The sequence below is a fragment of the Phacochoerus africanus genome, chromosome 15 (assembly GCF_016906955.1).
Source record: "Phacochoerus africanus isolate WHEZ1 chromosome 15, ROS_Pafr_v1, whole genome shotgun sequence".
In the NCBI taxonomy this organism is placed as follows: Eukaryota; Metazoa; Chordata; class Mammalia; order Artiodactyla; family Suidae; genus Phacochoerus; species Phacochoerus africanus.
In genome coordinates, this window is record NC_062558.1 from 47,805,852 (window position 1) to 47,831,276 (window position 25,425).

Genomic DNA, 25,425 nt, shown 5'->3' on the forward strand with positions numbered 1-25,425 from the left:
AGCTGCATGGACAGTGACCCGGGAGAGGAATCAAAGAGCCTTTGGAGGAGCCAAACAGTTTCCAAAAGTATCCCTACCCCCTGCCCCTTTCTCTCGGCCTCACTCTGAGCCTGGTCACTTTCAACACATTCTGTTAAGTTTATTTTTCTGGTGTTGCCATCAGAGATGGTGGCCTTCCCTAGGTGACACATGAGGTGGCCACCTCTGCCAGCCTGGTCCTCAGCTCTGCAGGCCTGGATGCTCAGGGATCAGGGACCCAGACCACTGGCAGGGAGCATGTAGTCATGGTAACCTGGATCCAGGTGTTCCTGGACCACAAGGCACATGCCTTTCAAGTGATGAGAGTTCCCGTCTGCCTCTCTGGCCCTGGAAACATCCTTTGTGTGTGTGTTCTTGGTCACTGGCCGTCATGGCATTGGAACAGGGAGGCAGTCCCGATTCTGTGCAGTTTGTTGGAACTGGAGGGAGGGTTGCCACGGCATCAGACAGATGATGAGGTGATCTTGAGGAGAATTGCTGGTAATTGTTTCTTTTCTGCTTTATGCTTTTCTCCCCAGAACTTTTCAACTTTTCTGCCTTCAGCACAGCTCATTTTTATAGTTAGGTAATAATGGCCCGTGTTCGTGGCTTCACTGTGAGGCAGGCACTGTGTTAAGTACTTTACAGGCATTGACCCATTTTGCAGATGAGAAGCTGAGGGTTAAGTGAAGTATCTGCGAGATCACAGGAGTGATAAACAGCAAAGTGGACTTGCAGGGAAGAGTATTTCTTACTTGGGCAGTTAAATGAAAGGGCACCTCTGTCCCCTTTCTATTTAAGACCCGACTTGGCCTGTCTGCCCTACATGGAGCAGAGTCTGGGATTCTACCGACAGGGACTGTGGGTTCCCGCCTGGCTCCCCCGGCAGAGCTCAGCCCAGGGCTGAAGAGGTGGGAGCGCACCCCAAGGGCTGCAAGGTGGGAAAGAGGGACTTTGCAGGAACTGGGCAGCCTGGGCCTGGCTGCAAGGGGCAGGTCACAGGACGAGCGGGTTTTGATTCTTGTGTTAGCTCAAGAGCCAGGAGCTACACAGAGGAAAACCCTGAACCCAGACTCTTCTCTGAACCCCAAAGCACCACAGTCCCCCTCACTGCTCACCAGCACTGCTGAGCAGTTCACAAAATACTTCCCACCATCACCCCTCGTGGCTTCCATTCATTCAACAGGTTTCTCTGTAGCGCCTCCTTCAGGCGGCCCGGAAGCCAGGGATCACCAGGCAGACGCAGCCCCTGCCCCTCCTGGGCCCCAAAGCTCCTTGGACCTCTCTCCCTGCCCTGGGCCCCCGACCCCCCCTCAGTTACTATCTGTCATTGACGCTTAGAGGCAGCTGCGTGGAAAGCTCTTTACTGTGATTACATGTGTGTTCGATGATTTCCAAGGATAAGCAGACGTGGCTGACTTCATGCCAGGAAAATAACAGTTTCCAGTGACCGGCTCAGCTGCGCTGGTGTCAATGAGGACAGATGAGTGGTTTCTCAACGTGTGGGTCTCCAGGCCTCACTTTAGAACTTAGTCCCACTAGCTTTGACCTTGAAGGCAGGTGTTTGTGCCTTCACACTCCCACAGGTGGGGCTTCTTGTTGCCCTGCCCTTCTCATTGGTCAGGGGTCTCCTGCCCCACAACCGTCAGGAGGGATGGGTTGGGCTGGGAGAAGTGTGAGGTGGGGTCAGTGGCTTCTGAGGCGCTGCACTTGGAGTTGGGCCAAGGGTGGAGCCTCCCTGAGTGCCAGGAAGGGCAGGAGTAAGCCTTTCCCAGTGTTCCCGCCTCACCACCAGCAACTGGTGCCTCAGGGAGACCACAGCTCATAACCCAATGGGATCTGGGGGAAAAGGCTTATGGACTGAAGGTGAGGCAGCAATGCCCAAGCTGAACTTGTGTTATGTGGGCAAAGGCTGGGTTTCAATGTGGAAATAAGGACATTGTTTCATTTCCTGAGCTGGCAATTCCAGAGAATTTTCCCTTTTCTTTGGTTACCCATAAGACAGCATAGGGCTCTGGAGAGGGAGCCCCAGGAGCCAGATGCCTGGGGTCACATGAGCTCCACGACTTTGGTTCTCCCATCTGCAGAGCTGGGAGGCAGCACCGGAGCTGAGGTGTGGGGTGTGGGGAACAGACAGGGAGCACTGAGGCAACCATTAGATTATGGGGCGTTAAAGCTGGTGAGACCTTGCCAGCATCTGACTAAGCCTTTCTTACCCGGCTGCAGCTGACAATCTCCTGGAGAAACTTTTTAAAGATGCTGATGGCCTTCCCGCTATCAGTCACCAGGTAGTCCCCCTGACCAGGAGGCCAGGCCTACAGGGGGCTTTCTAAATGAGCCAGGAGTGAGCAGAGGGTGGGATGGAGTTAGAGGCCTGCAGTGGAGGCTGGGAGGAGTGAGGCAGCCCCTGGAGGAGGCTCGCTGTTGTCTGATGGGGTTGGCTCCTGAGACAACCAGCCTCAGGGGCAGGTATCTCAGAGGGGGGCACCCCCTGTGCTGGTACACAGGGAGGTTCCCACTCTTGACGTCGGCAGGTCAGAGGAAGAGAGGGATCAGTGCCCCACTGCACTGCTCATGTCCCTTAAACAAGGGGGCTCAGGTGAGAGCAGTGGCACCTCAGCCCCCGCCCCCCTTCCCCATCAGCTCACACAGGTAGGGGGTGGGCTGCAGTGTCTTGGCCCAAACCCAGTTGGCATGGGGTCTGGCCCTTACATACCTGCCTCGGGTTGGGTTGGCTGAAGGGCAGCCCCTCTGCTCCTTGGGACATGGGGCAAGACTCAAATCAGGTCAGAGCAGATGTGTGAGCCTGGAGGCCTGGGGAGGGGACAGGGGGACATCAGCTCCCTGCAGGGCTGCATCCCCTGTTCCTTAGGAGACCCCATGGAAACCCTGGTTGGGGTAGAAGCTCTGGGTGGGCTGGGCGCTCTGCTGGCTGGAGGAGGTGGTAGGTGGCGGGTTGCCTTCAGCATCACAGCAGATGCCATAATTGGAGCATGTGCCTCTATTTTTATGCTCCATCTCTGCACCAGTGTTTATTTCCCCGGAGGTGGGCCCTGCTCCCAGAGCTGTCTGTCATCCTGAGGATGCTGAGTGGCCCTAGGTCCCAGCCTTCTGCTGAGGAAGGAGGCCCCCGGCTTTGTGGGCATCCTAGCATACACATTTTTCATCCATCGTCCTGCCTCGTGGCTTTGACCCTGTGCCCCAGCCCCCTCCAGTGAGAGGAGAGGGGGGTGTGTTTCTTTGCTCTCTGAAATTGTTCCCAGATGTTCGCTGTTTGCTGGCCTCTCTAGCTAACCCACGTGTCCCCAGGTAGGTTTTTCCCTGGGAAGATGGGAGACTCAATCACCACAGATACTAGCCTATAGATTCTTGTTTGTAGGATGAGGTTTCTGCCCTGCATCAGGGGAATGGAAGCAAAATTTGGCTTCCGTGTCAGCCAGGGGCGCCTGCCCCTGAGGCCCCATCTCAGCCTTGTTGATAGCTGTGCTGGTAAGGGGGCCACCCCTGCACCCCTCTCTAGTGGAAGCTTCTGGGGAGCCCGAATGTGGTCTCACCTGGTTCCTGGTGCTGATCACCTGTGAGAGGGGAGGGGAGATGGGCCACAGCGGGGCCACATACGTCATATGATGCTGGTGCTCTGGCTTCCATCTGCCTGCCAGGGTTTCACACTTCATTATTTACTATTGTCTGATTTTTCCATCAGATGAGACCCTGATACCTTTCAGTGTCCTCAAGGCCCTGCTTCTCAGAGCATTCAGTCACCTACGTCCTTGGGGGGAGGGACATCATTCATCCTGTTTTCTAAAGTATTTGTGTTAATCACTGATTAACTGTGTTAATCACTGTGTTAATCACTGATTTTTTGCAGAGCCCCCTGCAGGACTAGTGACCCACAGAACCGACTTTGGGGAGGGCGGACCTCTTTTCCCTCTCGGTTCCCTGTCAGGAAGTTCTGGCAGGGCCTCAGGGGGCCACTCCTGTTCCCAGGGACCCTAGGAGGCTCCCTGTTGCATTAAGCACTGAGGCCTCCCCCCTGTCTCAGGACCACACTTTAGGGTGCTTATCCCCAGTGCTCTGGCCTGTCCTACCTCTGGCCCAGAGCTCCTATTCCCTCCTCTCCCTGGAACAGCACCCTCCTCCCATGCCACCCACCTTGCGGCTCCTGTCTGAGCCCCTTCTCTGTCCCTCTCCCCCTTGCCTGAGTGGGGTCCTCCTCCATGGCAGGGGACCAGAGGACCAGTGCCACCCCCCAGCAGGGCTTCCCTCCCCTCTCGCCAAATCAGGCCAGGTAGGAGGGTACGGCCAGCACAGACTTCATCTTGGGCTGGGTGCTGGCAAGCCACTGCAGTCCCTCAGCTTCCAGGGCCACAGGGGTGGCAGATGCCACCAGACTCTCTGTGAAGGCCACCCTGCGAATCCCACCTCCACCATTCGGGAGCCTTGGGGTCTTGGGCACAATCTTGAACTCTCTACTTGGCCCTTTCCTCTTCTGGTCATGATTCTTGCAGCAACTATGTCATACGGGACACAAGGACATGCAGGGTAGGCTGTCACTGAGAAGTGGAGCTGTTCCTTCTCAGACCCAGTGAGGTCACTTGATGTCTGTGCACCCACCTCAAGGCTTATTTCTGTCTGTTGGCATCCAGCTGATTGGATTCTGCAATCGAATTTGGGCAGCTTAACAAACCTCCTGAAATCTAAATAACAATCATCAAACCTGCTGTAATTGAAGTTTTGAGGTGCTGACGTTGCAGATTGGAAATGGCTGTTTTCTGCCAAGAATGCAGTGCCCTGTGGTTCTCACTTGAGACCGTTGCCTGCTGTGTCTGTCTCCTCAGAGGCTCTGTGTGTGTGTGTGTATGGAGGGGGTGGTCTCTGCACAGCCAGACTGCAGGAGAGTGGGAGGCACTTCCTGCTCCAAGTTCTTGGTGCTCAGGCAGGATGAAAGCCCCCAGTGGGGCCTGGGGGTCCTCAGGGAGCGGTAGCCACTCAGGGATCAAGGCAATGGTTGGAAAGCTGCAAAACTGGGGGCTAGGCCTTGTCTCCTCCCAGTCGTCCTGTAAGACTCAGCAGAGAAGGAGGGGGCCCCGCTATCCCCAGTAACTGAGCTGCTGGGTCAGGGGCACAGCTGGGCCAGGGCTAGTTCTGCTGGTGACATTAAATGCCCATCAGCTGCCGCCATAAGTTGGGTCCTAGGCGCCTTGGGGCCTGTGCTGTACTGATGCAGGCTCCCTGTGGAGCGGGCATGGGTGTCCTTCACCCTCCCTGTGCCCTCTCTCCTGTGGAGTGGCAGGGAGGCCAGGAGGAGGTGCGGGGGCAGCCTGGGGTGAAAAAAGGCACCCAAGCACTCACCATGTGTCCTGTCCTCTCAAAGCCAGAGAAACAATGCACAATGGGGCAGCGGCCAGGCCCCTGACTCCCATGTCCCCACCATGTCACCTCCTCCACCTTCCAGACCAATCTGTGCAGCCTTTTGGTATCTTGGTTTCCCCCTCTCAGGGCTTCCCCACCCAGAAACTTGATCTGTTTTCCTCAAAGAAGGAAAAAAAAAAGCTCCACTTCTAAAAATAGCCCACCTGGCTCCGCTCCTGGCTGTTTCCATGGCAACCCACTCCTTCCCAGGAGTTCAGGTGAAAGAGGGTCCCAGCCCTGGTGGGGGTACCCAGTGGCTTCCCAGCCACAGCTGGCTATTGAAGGGTTTGATGAGACCCCCAAGTGGGGAGTGGGAGTAGGAGGCATGGCAGACACACAGGGGCTCCCTCTGGCTCCAAGCCTCTATGATTTGAGGTAAACACAACTGGTTATGTGCAAAAGTGAGCTGTGCTGATAGGGTGAGAGGGATATTGATGGAATCGGGGCAAGTCCCAGCTGCGAGCCTTGGGCTGGGGCTGGGTGCAGCTCAGGTGGCATTTCCTGGGCATACTACCTGGTGCAAAGCTATCCAGAGGCACACAGGAGTGAAGCAGAGCAAGTGACTGCAGGGGGCTCAGCAGAGGCAGGCAGGCACCCCCCTCCCACCTCCGCCTCCAGTAGGCCCGGCAGGACAGCATATCCTAAAGAGAGGGGCCTCAGATGCATGGGTGACACTGATGTGGAGGATAGCGGAACCTTCCCTGCCAGGCAGAGGGAGGAGGCCACGTGTGTTTTGGGCTCCTCTAACTGGCCCCTTGCTCACACCTGCTGCCCAGTAAAGGGGGTCACCTACCCCCTCTGGCCTTCCCCTACCCAAAGTCCTGTGCTAGACCTGAGCAGATCTGAGCGTCCCATTGTGCGGGGACAGCAGGCTCCTCATGTCAGCAGCTAGGGCGACAGCAGGAGCAGAGGCAGCCACCCCTGCTTGGGGGTCATGGGAGCTCAGCCTCTGCTCTCTGACCACCTCGTTTTTTCCCCACTCCTGGGGCCTGGCAGCCCCTCCCCCGAGCTGCCCTTTTGCCAAGTCCTGACCTTCACCTGGGCTTTGAGGCAAATCGAGGCTCCCTGTGGGTGGGAGTGTGGCCTTGGTCCTGGATTTCAGTTGCTGCTCTTTTTGTATTAATGTAGTTGTGAACTTTCTATAGAGTTTTACAGCCACAGTTACAGCTCAGTGTTTGCTGTGTTGAGATGTGGATTGTTACTTTGTTCCTCTCAGAGGCTCACTGTCAGCTGAGTTTTATTCCCAGTAGAGGTAGGGACAGAGAGGATGTGTGGGGTCATAAAATCCTGAGATCCCTCAAGGCTTGAGAACTTCAGCCTAAACAGCTGCAGATCCGAGTGTTTTCCCTCCTCTGGAACAAAGGATCACAGAAACCCCTCAGCAGTTACAGGCTCTGGCACTCACAGGCTGATGTTGAAGCAGCAGCAGGGCCAGGCCAGCTGCCTGCCCCACCCCACAAGGCTCAGGGCATCCCAGGGGCTCCCACAGCCCCCCACCCCTTTGGACACAAGCTGGGCTGGCAGCGGGCCAGGCTCCCAAGAAGGGGCATGGAGGGCATGTAGGGCTGTGTGAGATGGGGGGTGAGTAGGAGGGGGAGGGGAGTGCCCACCTGGCCCCCTTGTGGGGGCCCCCACAGCCTGGCATGAAGAGAATGGCTCTGGAGCAGACAGGCTCACCAGATAGCCTGGGGCATGACTTCACCTATCTGAGCTGTCCCCAGGGGGTGGTATAGCCCCTACCCTGACAATGCCAGTGAGAGGCCACAGCCTCTCCACACAAAGTCACCCATAGGTAAGTGTGCCATTGCTCCTCAGGAGAGATCTGCAGGAGTATGGCACTGGGCAGAAGTGGGAGAGGGGTTGTGACTGTGGCCAGAGTGGTGCTGGGCTGGAGGGGGAGTAAGACCTCTGTGGAGGTGGGGGTAGTGACAAGGTTCCAGGCTCTGGGGGCACAGGGAGGACACAGAAGGAAAGGCCCCAAGCCTGAGCACTCATTTTTGCAGGGAAAGGGGCAGTTTAGTACGCCAGGGTGAATGGAGAGCGAGGTCAGGCTGGCGTGGGAAGCTTGGGTCAACCCGGGCTGGGCCTGCGAGCTGGGGACAGTGTCCAGGCTTCATTTGGGCTCTGGGATGGGATCCACAGTCTCCACCCTTTCACCAGACAGCCCGCCCCTGCCTCATGTCAGCTTAGGGGGGCTAATGCCCCCTGCACTGACTCAGCAGGGCCTGGGCCCACCCAGGAAGGCGGACCCCTCACCTGGCCTGTCCCCCATCCCAGGCCTGGGCCTGCAGGCCTCTGGTGCTGTGTTGGTCAGTAATAACCATGGCAACCCCATCTCTCCGCAGATGACTCTGGGGACGACGAGGACGGGACTGCCTCCCCAGCTGACAAGAGCGAGCTACACGACACCATCAGGAACCTCTCCCTGAAGCTGGATGACCTCAGCAACTGCAATGAGCTCGTGGCCAAGCATGGCGCAGCGCTGCAGCGCTCCCTGAACGAGCTGGACGGCCTCAGGATCCCCTTTGAGAGCAGTGAGAAGCTGAAGGCCGTGAACGAGCGGGCCACCCTCTTCCGCATCACGTCAAATGCTATGATCAATGTGAGTGCCTGCCCGCACCCTGGCCCAGGGTCCCCCTGAGGGAGGAGGCTCCCGGGCCCCAAGGGCAAGGTATGGAACAGACCAGGGCTCCCAGAGCCATCCCTTCTCATACTTGTCATCCTCTGTGTCGTCCACGTGTCCTCGGATATTAATTTTTAGGGGTGGAGCCTGCAGGTGGTCTGGGCCTGGGTGAGGAAGGCCAGACCCCAGCTCAAGCAGCTGGCTCTGCTCACACAGTAGGGACACAGCTGCCTCGTTGTCCCACCACAGCTGCTATCACTCTTGCCCCTGAGTACCACTGCCCAGATGCAGCAGGATCGGGACCCCGTAACCCTGGGGCACATATGGGGTGGTGGTTGAGGATGGGGTTGGCACTGGGGGGGGTCCCTCAAGCTGAGCCTGCCGTGGTTGTGTTGACCTGATAGTAGGTAGCTGAGTGAGGATCCACATCTGTAAACTGAAAGATTCAGCCCTAGGAGTCACCACTTTCCATGGGCTCTGGAAGCCTCATTGCTGTGACCAGGAATTGGGAGGGTCTCTCCAGGGAGGCAGAGAGTACAGTGCTTAACCCACATCCTGGCCAGGGTGGTTCACTGGGAGCTGGGGGCCAGGGAGGTGTGGGGAGATGGAGGCCCCCGCAGAGGAGACAGCCGGGTCCAGAGAAGGTGGTTCAGGCAGACAGCCATTCTGGCCGCAGAGACTGTGGGCAGTACCTGTGCCCAGGTGAGCGCCAGCTGGGGACCTCAGCCCCCGAAGCAAGGGGTCCAGAGCAGAGCAGGGCCAAAGCAGAGACTAAACTCTCTGTCCAAGACCTGGAAAGCCAAGGGCAGGTGGGAAGGTGGAGGCTCGAGCCCACTGCAAGCCAAGATCCTCAGGTGCAATCCTGGGCGTGGGAGACTTGCTCCCCACCCCCAGCCTGCTTCACTGGGACTGCGGGCATCATGACTGGGGGGGATGGAGTACCTCCACCACCCCACCCACCCTGCCCCTGCCAAGTTGGGCCTGGTGCCTCTGGGTACAGAAGGAAGCCTTAGAAACCCCCCTCCCCACCAGGGACCGGAGGCCGAGCAGATGCATCCTCTCCCCAGACTACAGGGACACACACAGGTACTCGCAGGTGTGGACCTTTGTCCCCGACGTTCAGGGGTGTGTGCAGTGGTGCCCATATGCTGAGTGGCTGCTGAACCGCAGCCCTGTAGGTGCCCCGCGATTTGGCCCAATTGTTAGTCCGCTCTCTCCTTTTCCTGCGTCCACCCCCCTGGCCCACTGGCCTCCTTACAGCCCCCAGACTCTAGGGCCCTGGGTCACTGCACTTCTTCCAGTGACGGGCACCGATATCAAGCATTTAATGGCACAATGATGCATTTGTGTTTCCCCGAGGCCTCCCCAGCACTGCCTCCCCACCTGCTGAGACTGAAGCCACACAGTCTTGAGTAAGCAGTTTGGGCCTTTCCCAGATAATGAGCCGCTCAGTTGGCGTCTCTAGTGGAAGTATTTTATCAGACATCAGAGGCTCATCTGTGTTTATGAAGCCATAAAAACAGCTCACCCCCTAAGTGTATAATGAATTGTTTGATGGGAAGCTCAGGCCCCTGAGGTTGATTAGGAAGCCTGTTTGCAGTCTGGCACTGGGAACATTGGACCCGCAATGATGGAGCCTGCACCCAAGGCCGGACTCTGCCCACCTGTGAGCGTGAACCTGATGTGAGGCCCTCTCCCCATCTACCTCCACTGGGGGGCACAGAAGTGAGGTGCTGGGAGCCCAAGCTGGTGCAGAGGCCTGCGTTTCTCCTGACAGCTGCTCGCCACCTCCATTCTGGGAGGGCAGTTTGTATGTCTGTCAGATACCATGCCCAAGCCCCCACTGTGTGCAGGGGGGCCACCTAGGCACAGCACCCCCCCCACCCCCGGCCAAACCTTGACTTCTACAACCCTGTTAGAGGAGGGGGTTCGACCAGTGAGCTGTGACAGGCACCCTGAACCCCAGGGTAGAGCCTGTTCCCACCCAGGACCACTCACCCCTCCCCACAGCTCACTGGTACCCTTAGTGACCCCTGAGCTGCCTAGGGTCACCAACTGATACATGGCCAAGCTAGATGCACACCCAGGTCCGTGCAACCCATTGGGGGAGTGACGACTTGCATGACAGTGAGGGTAAGACCTCAAGGGCCACAGAGGCCCCCTCCCACTCTGAGGTGAGTGAACCCTCAATCTCAGAGACCTGAGTCTCTGGTATGCCTTTTACCTTTAGGCTGCAGCCCCACCAAGGTCCTTCCTGAGAAGCTGGGAACCCAGGATGGGTGGAAGCCACCCTCAGCTGTCCCCAAAAGGCACACATCATCATCCCCCAGAACCCTCCAAGTCTCACTCTAAGGTCTCACTCCTGGGTTCCCCTGCAGCTCCTGCACCTTCCCCCCTGACTGGTGGGAGGCTTCATGGCAAGTTTGGGGAATCTCTCCTCCCACCAGCTAGGCCAGGCCCCGTTCCTGTGAACAGTGAATGGCTGTGGGTTTTCCACCTCATGGGCCCTGGTTAAGCCTGGGTCATGGAAGTGGAGCAGAAAACGAGGGATGGCTGGCCTGACAAAGCCCACAGGTGAATACATCCTTCAGACGGCCCTGGGCAGGCTGCCCTCTTCCCACACAGGGAGGGTTGACTGCTTCATCTTCACTTTTCTCCAAGACGGCCAAGACTCAGGAGAGAAGTCAAGGAACAATTTGTAAACTCCCTCAAGTTTGGGACAAGGCGTCAGTACCGTTAGCCTTTAGATTCCGAGCTCCCAGCAGGGCAGGCATGGGCAGGCTCTTGAGACAGTTTCCAAGATCCCAGAACCACAGTGACCGAGGCAGGCCAGTTTCCAACCCCTGCTCCCCACGTGGTGTGTGGCCCTCAGCTTGAGGGTGGACCCTGTGTGCATGTTTGAGGGAACAGGATGCTTGGAGCAGGTTCTGGAGGAATGGTGAACAGCACTGGCCACAGGGCCCTTGCCTTTGCTTATCTTCTAGAGCAGCCCTTTCCCACCTTTCAGATGCCTGGCAGATCCCTCTTCATCCTTCAGAACCCTACGTGGATGTCACCCCGGCCAGGAGACTCTCCAAGCTCCTTCAGGAAGCCGTTCTCCTGGTTAGATCCCCCAGGACCCAGGGCACTGCTGAGCCCACTCAGCAGCATTTAGCCCATTATTATTTCTTTCTTTTCTTTTCTTTCTTTCTTTCTTTCTTTTTTTTTTTTTTTTTTTGCTTTTTAGGGCCACATCCGCAGCGTATGGAGGTTCCCAGGCTAGGGGTCCAATCGGAGCTACAGCTGCTGGCCTACACCACAGCAACACAGGATCCGAGCCGTGTCTGTGACCTACACCATATCTCATGCCAATGCCAGATCCTTAACCCACCGAGCGAGGCCAGGAATTGAACCCACAACCTCATGGTTCCTAGTTGGATTCGTTTCTGCTGCGCCACGACAGGAACTCCAAGCCTATTATTTCGACATCTGATCCCCCACCAGGCTTTGTGCCCCCTGAGATCAAGCTCAGGTCTTACTTAGCCCAGTGGGCATGCCCCATACACATGTTCCACAATCAGAGTGGGTCCTGTACCTCAGGGAAAATGTTCTAAGTGGCTCTTATCTTACTTACCTCACAGGTGACCATTTACAAAGCCATTCCAGCCCCAGCCCCTCCCCTGGGCAAGGCCAGTGAGAGAGTGCAGGCTCTGTACTTGGTCCAGGCTGAGAGCTGGAGGTAGAGCCACCTAGCTAGTCACCTGGATTTTCAGAGAAATGACCCAGCTTGGTTGCCAAGAATAGGAACAGAGCTTTATGAAATCAAAACATAAATGCGTTTATGGGATGCCACACCGAGCCCCAGCCTGCCTCCCTCCTCTTGTGGTTTAGGTTGGCAGAGTTCTTTCTAGCAGGACTGGGAGGGTGCTGCATAGCAGAGGGCCTCTGGGGGCAGCAGCTGAGCGGGTAGGTGGATGTCCCTGTAGTGAACTTGGGGCTCCTGCAGTTAGGAAAGTCCTGCCTGATGGGTTTGAACCCAGACCTGAGCGGCTTCCCACTGAGGCTGCCCCAGGCCTGTGCCAGGTGGAGATTGAGGAGGAACAGGTAGATGGGCCAGGGCCCTGAGCTCCCAGTCCAGGGACCTTCCTAGAGACACTGAGTCTCATGTGGGTTCAGCAGCCTCGCCTTGGTGGGTGGGGGCAGCTCCACAGGCAACAGCTCACACGCCTTCTTTGAGGGCACTCGTGTAGAGGGTGGGGAGGTGCTGGGCAGTGACCCCCAGGTGCTAAGGGGCGGCCTGCAAGTGGGAGGTAGTGGCCAGAGAGAGAGGCACTGGAAAGGGTCAGGAGGAGAGGGAAACACTCCCAGTGGCCACTTGCTGTGCACGGGGTGCTGAGCTCTTCACTCAAAGTTCCTGTAAGTGGCGCTGGGATGGCACCCACCCCCTTGGGCTCTGAAGCTCCCCATCCGTTACCCTTCCTGGGCCTCTGCCAACAAGTCTCCGTGGGCAGGACCTGGTCATTGTTGGGTGAAGCTCACCGGCTGTGTCAGGGCGGCCTCAATCCCCAGAGCTCTGGAAAGGAGAGCAGCTTCATCTCCTTCCTCCTCAGCCCTGAGCAGGGAATGTGTGTGGGATTCACACAACTCCTGATCATCCCCGGGGACCCAGCAGCCCCTCCCAGCCTTCCCCCTGCCACCTCCCATCCCCGTCCCTGTCCCCTGTCAGCCTTGGCCACTCACCTGATCTGAGGAGGCCACAGCCTCTCGGCCCCTCCCCTCCTATGGCCCCTTGGATGGATGGCACCTCTCCTGGAAGCCCACCCACAAGCCCACAGCTGCTCCCAGGGCCCCAGTTCCCAGTCCTCCTGGCTGGGTGGGCCCCTGGCCAGCAGGGAGCCAGGCCAGGAAGGAGAATCACCTTCCTGAGGTCACACTGCCTGCAAGGCATTCTGAGTGCTATCCTCCTGCCCACTCAGCAGCTTAGGGGGGACACTGAGGCAGCTGCTAAGGATAAGAGCCTGCTGCCCCATGGGAGAGAAGGAAACCCAACCCTGCCTTGAGCCGGGGTGGGAGGGTCAGGAACCCTACCCGCCCACCCTCAACCCCACATCCCCACCCCCCTCTGCTGACCGTCCTCCCTGCTCACAGGTCCATGTGCCTCCTGGACTTTTCTACCGCAGCAGCATGCCCCATCCTCCCTGCTGGGCCGGGCAGCCTGTGGGGGACAGGACGCAGTCTCCCTCACAATCCCAGGACCTGGAACTTGCATGCCTGGCATAGTGCCTGGCACACAGGGGCCTCAGTGAACAGAAGAGGGGGAGAGCGGGCAGGCTGTGGAAGTGAATGGCTGAGTGTCTGGCACAATTCCCTGGTGGGTGATTTTGTGAATCTGATCACAGCCCAGTGGCTCCAAGCTTGGATCGCTGTCTGGGTAACTGCATTTGCTGCCATTTAGAAGGAATCTTGCAGTGCCTTGAGCGACTGTGGTTTGTAGACTGGGCCTTTTTTTTTTTTTTTTTTTTTAACTGCCAAAGTTTTAGTGTTTAGTAGCACAAATGACCAAGGTCCAAGATAGGAAGTTACCATGTTCAGGAAAATGGGGGGTGGGGGAGGGGGAGAGGTCACTCTATAACCTAACTCTATAGTATGTGGCAAGAAGAATGCACACTTTGTAACATAAAACCTGTCTACACATAGTAGTTAGTTGCAAAAAGCCATCTGTCTTCTCTTGCCTTGTAAAAAGGGTGTTCTGGATTTCAGTGCAAATGAGCCACCTTCAACTTTTCTGTGTGGTGGGAATCTTGTTGTCACCTTGCAGCTCTTCCACCCCAGCCTATGTCATGAGGTCTGCAATGTCTTTCCAGGTCATCCATGCAACTGCTCATGTCATCAATTCATCCAATGATCTGGTCGGACATGGTCTGAAATTTATCTTGCATCTGTTGCAGGAATGTCTGCACACTTCCATTTGTCCGTGCAGATGCCCTAGCGTCTCGTGACAGCGGGACCTGTAGACTGGGCCTTGAAGCAGCATGTGTGACCAGGGCTCCCCAGGCCTGGGTGTGGGGGCCGCAAGGCACCCCATCCCTGAGAACCAGGATGTGCCAAGTGTTACAGCGTTGGGTTGGGTATGAGGATTGAGGTGGAGAAGGGCTGAATCAATCTATTAGCAGCTCATGCTTTGGGTATTAGTTTCCATGAAGTGAAAAGAATGAACTCCCGTTTTCTTCTTTTTTTATCCCCATGAGTTTATCTTTGTGGTCAAGCAGAGCACCCTGGGTTGGAGGCAGGCCTATGAGATGGTGGCCGTGTGACAGCAGGCGCCCGCCCTGGTTTCTTCTCTTTCTTTGTTTTCTCCTCATAACAGCCATGGGAGGTTGGTGTCATTACAGCTTCCTGTCATTGTCATCGTTCATACCATTCAGGTGCTACCCTGAGGCCTGAGCAGACATTTTGCCCAAGGGTGGCAGGCCCAGCTGCTGCTTGTACACGTGGGGTCATAGCCATTGGGCCCTAGGCTGTCCCCACTGCTGGCCAAGGGGGTCTGAGTTCAGAGGGCCAGGGCTGTGTCAGCTGTCACCAGGCCCAGCACACTGGGCTCCCTGTGGGTGGGCCTTGGGCCCCTGCCACAGTCATTCTGAGGGAGCCTGCCCTGGGTGGGATGGTGCACACCCCTCTCCCTGGATGGTGGAAGCAGGTTCTGTCCATGGGCCAAGGCGGCAGAGCCTGGCGGAGAGAGGGCTGCTTCTGTGACTTCCATGTAGGCCTGCTTCCCTGGCTGCTAACACCTGGGGTCCTCCTCCTGCCCAACCTCGCATCCCTCCTCCTGTGGGCGGTGGCCAGAGCCAAGGGCAGCCAGCCCCAGGGGGAAGGCACTGAGCCCCTCAGTGGGCTCACAGTCTAGGAACTCGCCCCCCCCCCCCACTGCTCCTTCAGGCCCCCTCCTGACACAGCCCCCACCCCTGAGCCGTGAGAGGCCTCTCAGACTTGAGGGGCCCTTGACCTCAGGAACAGGTTTTGAGCAGAGTGGGTGGTAGGCCAGCCCCATGAAAGACCAAGGACAGTTAAGGTGGCCAACAGAATGTGGTGCCCACTGGGCCCCCCTCAAAGGGCTCCTTGGGACCGACCCTGCACACTGGCTCCTCAGTTCCCCAAGAAAGGTAGCAGCCCACGAGGAACATCTGGTGTCTGCAGTCAAGCTGGCCGGGTGGAGAGGGGGCGGGGAAGCTGTGGAGGATGCTCGCCCAGCATAGCTGGACCTGGAGGGAGATGGAGCAGCTCCAATTGGAGCCACTATGAAAGCGAAGTGCAGAGAGGGTCAGAGGCACCAGGGGTAGGAGAGGCGGCTGGCTGGAGTGGGAAACAGGGATGAGGCAGGGACAGGCATGTCAGGAGAGGTGGGGGGGGGGGGGCAAGTGGGAGGTGGGGCAGGGATTCAGGTGCAGAGGTGGCAACTCAGGGCGCTTGGCGAGGCCTCAGATTTGGGGCATCATAGAAACAAAGATCAGATGAGAAGGGGCTGTTTACTGCTGGGAGTGCTCTGTGGCTTCTGGGAGCCCTGTTTGGAGATCACTTGGGGCCCCTGGTACCCATCCAAGCAGAGCAGTGGCGAGAGACCCCAGAGCCGCCCTCTTCGTCCTTCCAGGGCCCACGGGCAGTTCCTGTGCAGCTGACCACTGTCCTGCTTCTGACAGCTTGCTCACTTGGGGGCCTGAGGAGATGAGTAAAAATAGATTCCAGGACTGTCTAAAACCGGTTGGCAAACAGGCAGCCAGATGGTGCTGGTTCCTGTGCATGGAGGGTAAACTATTTTTTTAACTCAATTTTATTATATTTATAGTTGTACAACCATCATCCCAACCTAATTTTACAACATTTCCATCCCAAACCCCCAGCCCATCCCTCCCCCCACAACCTGTCTCCTTTGGTAACCATAAGTTTTTCAAAGTCTGTGAGTCAGTTTCTGCTCCCCGAAGAAGTTCATTGTATCCTTTTTTGAGATTCCACATGTAAGTGATAGCATATGACGTTTGTGTCTCACTGTCTTAACTTCACTTAGCATAATAATTTCTAGATCCATCCATGTTGCTGCTAATGCCATTATTTCATTCCTTTTTATGGCTAATAGTCCATTGTGTACATGTACCCCATCTTCTTTATTCCACTCCTCTGTTGACAGATGTTTAGGTTGCTTCCATGTCTTGGCTGTTGTGTATAGTGCTGCAATGAACAGGTATCTTTTCAAGTCATGGTTTACTCTGGATAAATGCCCAGGAGTAAGATTGCTGGATCAAGTGGTAATTCTATTTTTAGTTTTTTGAGGAAGCTCCATAATGTTTTCCACAATGGTTGCACCAATAGTGTAAGAGGGTTCCCTTTTCTCCACATCCTCTCCAGCATTTATTGTTTGTAGATTTTTTTTAATGATGGCCATTCTGGCTGGTGTAAGGTGGTACCTCATAATAATTTTGATTTGCATTTCTCTAATAATTAGTGATGTTGGACATTTTTTCATGTGTTTTTTGACCATCTGTATGTCTTCTTTGGAAAATTGTCTGTTTAGATCTTCCGCCCATTTTTTATGGGGTTGTTTTTTTGTTTGTTTGTTTTGGTATTGAGCTACAGGAAGTGTTTATTTTGGAGATTAATCCCTTGTCAGACGATTCATTTGCAAATATTTTCTCCCATTCTGTGACTTGTCGTTCCATTTTGTTTAGGGTTTCCTTTGCTATGCAAAAACTTTTAAGTTTAATTAGGTCCCATTTGTTCATTTTTGTTTTTATTGTCATTACCCTAAGAGGTGAATATCAGAAGATATTGCTGTGGTTTATGTCAGAGAGTGTTCAGACTATGTTTTCTCTTAGAGTTTTCTAGTATCTGGTCTTACATTTAGGTCTTTATTTTATTTTTTATTTTTTAATTTTTTTTTGCATTTTCTTTTTTGTTGTTTTTTGTTTGTTTTTTAAATTTTATTTTTCTTTACAGAATAAAATACATACATTTAAACACAATTACATTCACACAGATTATTATATCATGGATCTTAAGAAAGAGATTAAGTGACTCCCTCTGGAGAAGTGGAATGGAAAATATGATGAGACAAATAGGAAATTTATTCTATACTTTATCCCATTTTGTATGGCTTTCATCCTTACTATTTAGTATTATCAATTACATTTCAATTTTTCTTTAAAAATTAGCATTATATTAAAGTTGCTATATTATGCAACTAAAATTTATAAAGAAGAAAGCCTTATATACCATTAAATATTTTACATAGCATAATAAAAAGAATAACAACTGGTGAGAATAACAAAAATAATACACCCTCTGAAAATAAGTAAAATATATATCGCATAAATTGGTTAAAAAACAGTGTAACTATATAAATATGTCCTCACAATTTGTTACATCTTATTGATTCTTCAATATAGGCATTACACCATTCTAGGTGATGTGATAAACAAGACATTATAGACCTTACATTGTACCATGGAGAGAAATGGTTATTAATAATACAATTGTAGAACTGTATTATTTAATTGTACAGTTGTGTTATTTAATTATAATTATCATAAATTCTTTGATGGAGAGGAAATCAGAATCAGATCTAAGGAGACTTCAGCATTCCAAGAATGATGTCAAATGACCCCCTTCATGGTGGATTATGCACTTATTTACTATGAGATATATTTCTTCTTCAGAGATTCCTTGTTTGTGTATCAATTGTAGATTTTTGGTTTGCAGTTATTCTGAAGTTTTGATGTAAGAGTCTATATGTATATGAGATTGTTTTAGGTTGTTGTTCTCTTAATGGCAAGTTCATCTCCAGTGTCCTGCATTTGTACCCACCTCTTCTCATGATTTTGGATTTTGGTGGTATAATTGTGCATGGATGATTTTGTATCTTTACTGTATATATACCTTTACTGGTGAGCCTTGTCATTTGTGGAATTTTTGTTTCCTGTTGCTGTCTTTTCTTTTCTGCCTAGAGAAGATCCTTTAGTATTTGTTGTAAAGCTGGTTTAGTGTTGCTGAATTCTCTTAGCTTTTGCTTATCTGTGAAGGTTTTGATTTCTCCTTCCAATCGAATGAGAGCCTTGCTGGGTAGAGTAATCTTGGTTGGAGGTTTTTTCCTTTCATCACATTAAGTGTATCATGCCACTCCCTTCTGGCCTGCAGAGTTTCTGCTGAAAAATCTGCGGATAACCTTATTGGGGTTCCCTTGTATGTTACTTGTTTCTTTTCCTTAGCTGCTTTCAAGATTTTCTCTTTGTCTTTAATTTTGGTCAGTTTGATTAATATGTGTCTTGGTGTATTCCTCCTTGGGTTTATTTTATATGGTACTCGTTCGTGCTTGCTGGATTCAAGTGAGCGGTTCCTTTCCCATGTTAGGGAAGTTTTGACCTGTTATCTCTTGGAATGATTTTCTGTCCCCTCTCTCTCTCTTCTTCTGGCACCCATATAATATGGATGGTGGTGCATTTAACGTTGTCCCAGAGTTCCCTGAGAGACTCTTCATTTGCTTTCAATCTTTTTTCTCTTTTCTGTTCTGCATCCGTACTTTCCACTCATCTGTCCTCCACCTTGCTTATTGTTTCTTCTGCCTCCTGTATTCTGCTGTTAGCTGCTTCTAGTGAGTTTTTTATTTCAGTTATTGTATTTTGCATCTCTTGTTTAAGTTTTGTATCTTGTATCTCTTTGGTCAGTGTTTCCTGTAAGTTATCCATCTTTGCCTCTAGTTTATTTCCAATGTCTTGCATCATCTTTAGCATCAACAATCTAAAGTCTTTTTCCTGGATGCTGAGAATCTCCTGATCACTTAGCTGTTTCTCTGGGGCTTTTCCTTTCTCCCTCATCTGAGTTATAGTTCTCTGTCTTTTCATTTTTATAGGTTTTTTGGTGTGGTGACCTTTTTATAGATAATAGAGTTATAGCCTCTCTTCCTTCTGGTGTCTGCCCGCCTTGTGGCTGAAGTCAGTATGGGGGCTTGCTGTAGGCTTCCTGATGGGAGGGGCTGATGCCTGCCCACTGGTAGGAGGAGCTGATTCCTATCCCTCTGGTGGGTGGGGCTTAGTCTCTGGATGGGATTAGAGGCAGCTGTGTGCCTGAGGGGTCTTTAGGTAGCCTGTTTACTGAGGAGGGGCAGGGCTGTGATCCCACCTGGACTGTTGTTTGCCCTGGGGCTTCTCAGCAGCTGACTGATGGGTGGGGCCAGATTTTCCCCAAATGGCCACCTCCAGAGCAAGGCAGCTGCTGAATATTCCCGAGAGCTTTGCTTTCAATGTCCCTCCCTCACAACAAGCCACATTCACCCCTGTTTTCCCAGGATGTCCTCCAAGAACTGCAGTCAGGTTTGACCCAGATTCCTATGGAGACCTCGCTCTGCCCTGGGACCCAGTGCATGTGAAAGTCCGTGTGCGCCTTTTAAGAATGGGGTCTCCGTTTCCCCCAGTCCTGTGGAGCTCCTGCGCACAAGCCCCACTGGCCTTCAATGCCAGATGCTCCAGGGGCTCTTTCTCCCAGTGCCAGATCCCCGCACGTGAGGGTTTGGTGTGGGGCTCAGAACTCTCACTCCTGTAGGTGAGTCTCTGAGAATCAGTTAGTTTTCAGTCTGTGGAGCTTCCCACCTGGGAGGTATGGGGTTGTTTATATCATGAAATCGCCCCTCCTACCTCTTGATGTGGCCTCCTCTTTTTCTTCTGGAGTAGGGTATCTTTTTTAAGGTTTCCAGTCCATTTGGGTGGAGATTGCTCAGCCTTTAGTTGTGAATTTTGTTATTTTTAGGAGAGAAGTTGAGCTCCAGTCCTATTCTGCCATCTTAATCCTCTCTCCTAGAATACCTATTTTTTTTTTCCACTTTCTAGGGCTGCATCTGTGGCACATGGGGTTCCCAGTCTAGGGGTCTAATTGGAGCTGTAGCCACCGGCCTATGCCAGAGCCACAGCAATGTGGCATCCAAGCTGCTTCTGAAACCTACACCACAGCTCACAGCAATGCCAGATCCTTAACCCACTGAGCGAGGCCAGGGATCGAACCTACCACCTCATGGTTCCTAGTCGGATTCGTTAACCACTGAGCCATAGAGGGGAACTCCTACATTTACGTCTTTAATCCATTTTGAGTTTATTTTTGTGTATGGTGTTAGGGAGTATTCCAATTTCTTTTACATGTGGCTGTCCATTTTTTTGGAACAGCACCACTTATTGAAGGAACTGTGTTTTCTCCATTGTATATTCTCACCTCCTTTTTCATAGATTAGTTGACCATAGGTGTGTGGGTTTAATTCTGGGCTTTCTGTCCTATTCTTTCTATCCTGATCTATATTTCTGTTTTTTTGTGCCAGTACCACACTGTGTTGATGCCTGTAGCTTTGTAGTATAGTCTGAAGACAGAGAGCCAGATTCCTCCAGCTCCAGTTTTCTTTATCTGGATGGCTTCAGCTATTCTAGTTTTTTTGTGCTTCCAAACAAACTTTAAAATATTTTATTCTAGTTCTGTGAAAAATACCATTGGTAATTTGATAGGGATTGCATTAAATCTGTAGATTGCCTTGGGTAGTATAGTCATTTTAACAATATTGATTCTTCCAATCCAAGAGCATGGTATATCTACATCTGTTTGTATCATCTTTGATTCCTTTCATTAGCATCTTATAGTTTTCAGAGTATAAATGTTTGTCTCTTTAGGTAGGGTTATTCTTATATTTCATTATTTTTTATGTGACAGTAAATGGGATTGTTTTCCTAATTTCTCTTTCTGATCTTTCATTGTTAGTATATAGAAATGCAGTTGATTTCTATGTATTAACTTTGTATCCTGCAATTTTACCACATTCATTGATGAACTCTAACAGTTTTCTGGTAGTGTCTTTAGGATTTTCTAGGCATAGTGTCATGTCATCTGCAAACAGTGATAGTTTTACTGCTTCCTTTCCAATTTGGATTCCTTTTATTTCTTCGTCTTCTCTGATTGTTGTGGCTAGGACTTCCTAAACTATGTTGAATAGTAGTGGCGAGAGTGGACATCGCTGTACTGTTCCCAATCTTAGCAGGAATTCTTTCAGCTTTTTACCATTGAGAGTGATGTTAGTTATATGTTTGTCAAATATACTGTCTTCATTATGTTGAGATAGGTTCCCTCTATGCCCACTTTCTGGAGTGTTTTTTTATCAGAAATGGGTGTTGGATTTTGTCAAAAGCTTTTTCTGCATCTATTGAGAGGATCATATGGTTTTTATTTTTCAGTTTGTTAATGTGTATCACACTGATTGATCTGTGGATATTGAAAAATCCTTGCATCCCTGGGATAAACCCCACTTGATCATGGTGTATGATCCTTTTAATATATTGCTGGATTTGGTTTGCTAGTATTTTGTTGAGGATTTTTGCATCTATGTTCATCAGTGAAATTGGTCTGTAATTTTCTTTTTTGTTGTATCTTTGTCTGGTTTTGGTAATCAGGGTGATGGTGGCCTCTTAGAATGCATCTGGGAGTGTTCCTTCCTCTGCAGTTTTTTGAACTAGTTTCAGGATAGGTGAATGTTTGATAGAATTTACCTGTGAAGCCATCTGGTCTTGGACTTTGGCTTGGTGGAAGTTTTTTAATCACAGTTTCAATTTCAGTGCTTGTAATTGGTCCATCCATCTTTTCTGTTTCATCTTGGTTTAGTCTTGGAAGATTGTACTTTTCCAAGAATTTGTCCATTTCTTCTAGGTTATCTGTTTTATTGACATGTAGTTGCTTATAGTAGTCTCTTATGAGTCTTTGCATTTCTGTGATGTCCACTGTAGCTTCTCCTTTTTCATTTCTAATTTTATTGATTTGAGTCCTCTCTCTTTTTTTGATGAGTCTAGCTAAGGGTCTATCAATTTTGTTGATCTTTTCAAAGAACCAGCTTTTAGTTTCATTGATCTTTCCTATGGTTTTCTTCATTCCTCTTTCTTTCTTTCTTCTTCCTCCTTCCCTTCCTTCCTTCCTTCACTTTCCTTCCTTCCTTCCTCCTTCCTTTCCTCTTCTTCCTTTCTTTCTTTCTTTCTTTCTTTCTTTCTTTCTTTCTTTCTTTCTTTCTTTCTTTCTTTCTTTCTTTCTTTCTTTCTTTTAAGGGCCACATGCACAGCATATGGAGGTTCTCAGGCCAGGGGTCAAATTGGGCTGTAGCTGCTGGCCACAGTCACAGCCACAGCAATAGGGGATCTGAGCCAAGTCTGCAACCTACACCACAGCTCATGGCAATGCTGGATCTTTAACCCACTGAGCAAGTCCAGGGATCGAACCTGTGTCCTCATGGATGCTAGTCAGATTTGTTTCCACTGAGCCATGATGGGAACTCCCTCTATTTCATTTATTTCTGCCCTGATCTTTCTTATTTCTTTCCTCTGCTAACTTTGGGTTTTTTCTGTTTTCCTTTCTCTGATTGCTCTAGGTATAAAGTTAGGGTGTTTATTTAAGACTTTTCTTGTTTCCTTAGGTAGGCTTGTATTGCTATAAACTTCCCTCATAGAACTGCTTTTGCTAAATCCCATAGGTTTTGGATTATTGTGTCTTTATTGTCATTTGCTCCTAGGTATTTTCTTTTTGTCTTTTTAGGGCCACACCCATGGCATATGGAGGTTCCCAGGCTAGGGGTTGAATTAGAGCTGTAGCTGCTGGCCACAGCCAAAGCAAAGTGGGATCTGAGCCATGTCTGAAACCTACACCACAGGTCATGGCAATGCCAGATCCTTAACCCACTGAGCGAGGCTAGGGATTGTACCTGCATCCTCATGGGTGCTAGTCAGCTTTGTTTCCACTGAGCCATGATGGAAACTCCAGCTTCCAGGTATTTTTTAATTTCCTCTTTGATTTCTTCAGTGATCCATTGGTTGTTTAGGAGTATGTTGTTTAGTCTCCATGTATTTGTGTTTTTTGCAGTTTTTTCTTGTTGATTTCTGGTCACATAGTATTGAGTCGGAAAAAATGCTTGATATGATTTCAATTTTCTAAAATTTACTGAGTCTTGATTTGTGGCCCAAAATGTGATCTATCCTAGAGAATGTTCCATGTGCACTTGAGAGGAACTTGTATTCTGCTGCTTTTGGATGGAATGTTGTATAAATATCTGTTAAGTCCATCTGATCTAAGTGCATCATTTAAATCCTGTGTTTCCTTGTTGATTTTCTGTCTGAATGATCTGTCCATTGCTGTAAGTGGGGTGTTAAAGTCCCCCACTTACTTTTCTGTTATTTTCAATTTCCCCTTTTAAAGTTGTTAGCAGTTGCCTTATATATTGGGATGATTCTATGTTGGGAGCATATATATTTACAATTGTTATGTCTTCTTCTTGGATTGCTCCTTTGGTCATTATGTGATGTCCTTCTTTGTCTCTTATAATAGTCTTTATTTTAAGGTCTGTTTTGTCTGATATGAGTATTGCTACTTCAGCTTTCTTTTGATTTCTGTTTGCATGGAATATTTTCTTCCATCCTCTCACTTTCAATTTGTATGTGTCCCTAGAACTGAAGTGGGTCTCTTGAAGACAGCATATATATGGGTCTTGTTTTTATATCCATTCAGCCAGTCTATGTCTTTTGGCTGGGGCATTTAGTCCATTTACATTTAAGGTGATTATTGATATGTATGTTCTTATTGCCATTTTATTAATTGCTTTGGACTTCTTCCCTTCTTCTCTTGTTCTCTTCTCTTATGGTTTGATGACTATCTTTAATGTTCTCTTCTCTTATGGTTTGATGACTATCTTTAATGTTCTCTTCTCTTATGGTTTGATGACTATCTTTAATGTTTGGATTGGTTTTTCTTATTTGTGTCTATATCTATTGCAGATTTTTGGTTTGCAGTTACCATGAAGCTTTGATATAGGAGTCTCTCTCTATATATATACAAGATTGTTTCATGTTGTTGGTCTCTTAATTACAAGTGCATCTCCAGTATTTTTCATTTGTACCCTCCTCTTCTCACAATTTCTGGTTTTGGTAGCACATTTGTGTGTGGATGATTTTCTACCTTTACTATATGTATGCCTTTACTGGTGAGCCTTGTCGTTTGTAAAATTTTTGTTTCTAGTTGTGGCCTTTTCTTTACCACCTAGAGAAGTTCCTTTAGTATTTGTTGTAAAGCTGGTTTAGTGGTGCTAAATTCTCTTAGCTTTTGCTTGTTTGTAAAGCTTTTGATTTTTCCTTCAAACCTGAAAGAGAGCCTTGCTGAGTGCATAAGTTTGGTTGGAGGTTTCTTTCCTTTCATCACTTTAAGTATATTGTGCCACTCCCTTCTGGTCTGTAAAGTTTCTGCTGAAAAATCAGCCAGTAACCTTATCAGGGTTCCTTTGTATGTTATTTGTTTCTTTTCCCTAGTAGCTTTCAATATGTTTTTTTCATCTTTAATTTTGGTCAGCTTGATTAATATGTGTCTCAGGGTGTTCCTCCTTGGGTTTATTTTATATGGTACCTGGCCCTTTCTCTCTCTCTTCTCCTTCTGGCACCCCTATAATACGGATGTTGGTGCATTTCACATTGTCTCAGAGTTCTCTGAGACTGTCTTCATTTCTTTTCAATCTTTTTTTCTCTTTTCTGTTCTGCATCAGTGATTTCCTCTGGTCTTGTCTTCCATCTCGCTTATTTGTTCTTCTGCCTCCTCTTGGTTTCTTCTAGTGGATTTTTTATTTCAGTTCTGTTTTGCATCTCTGCTTGCTTAATCTTTAAATCTTCTATTTCTTTGCTCAGTGTTTCCTGTAATTTATCAATCTTTGCCTCCAATTTGTTTCCAAGGTCTTGAATCATCTTTACTATCATTAATCTAAAGTCTTTTTCATGGAAGTTGATAATCTCCAGATCACTTAGCTGCTTTTCTTTGGTTTTTTTTTTTTCTTGTTCTCTTATCTGAGTTGTAATTCTCTGCCTTTTCATTTTGTATAAATTTTTGGTGTGGTCTCCTTTTTGCAGCAATAGCATTATAGGCTGTATTGCTTCTGATGTCTGCCTCCCTTGTGGCTGAAGTTGGTATGGGGGCTTGCTGCAGGCTTCCTGATGGGAGGGACTGGTGCCTGCCCACTGGTAGGTGGAGTTGAGTCTTATCCCTCTGGTGGCTGGGGCTTTGTCTCTCGGTGTGATTAGAGAAGCTGTGTGCCTGGGGTAGGGGATCCTAAGTAGCCTGTTTGCTAATGGGTAGTGCTGTGTTCCCACCTGGTTTGTTGTTTGGCCTGGGGCTTCTCAGCCCTGATGGGTGGGGCCATATTTTTCCAAAACAGCCGCTCTAGAGGAGGTCACACTGATGATTATTTCTGAGATCTTTGCCTCCAATGTCCTTCCCCCACAACAAGCCACAGACACCCCCTGTTTTCTCAGGAGATCCTCCAAGAACTTCAGGCAGGTCTGTCCCAGATTCCTATGTGGTCTCTG

At 50.3% G+C, this 25,425-nt stretch overlaps 1 protein-coding gene across 1 annotated transcript in view; it reads left to right on the forward strand.

The window, feature by feature from the left end:
• The window catches only part of OSBP2 (oxysterol binding protein 2), a 178,418-nt gene that overhangs the window by 123,597 nt on the left and 29,396 nt on the right, over positions 1–25,425 (forward strand). Inside the window, exon 3 of the mRNA XM_047762157.1 lies at positions 7,776–8,032. Within this exon, the coding sequence (XP_047618113.1) occupies positions 7,776–8,032 (257 nt within the window). The remainder of the gene's footprint in view (positions 1–7,775; positions 8,033–25,425) is intronic.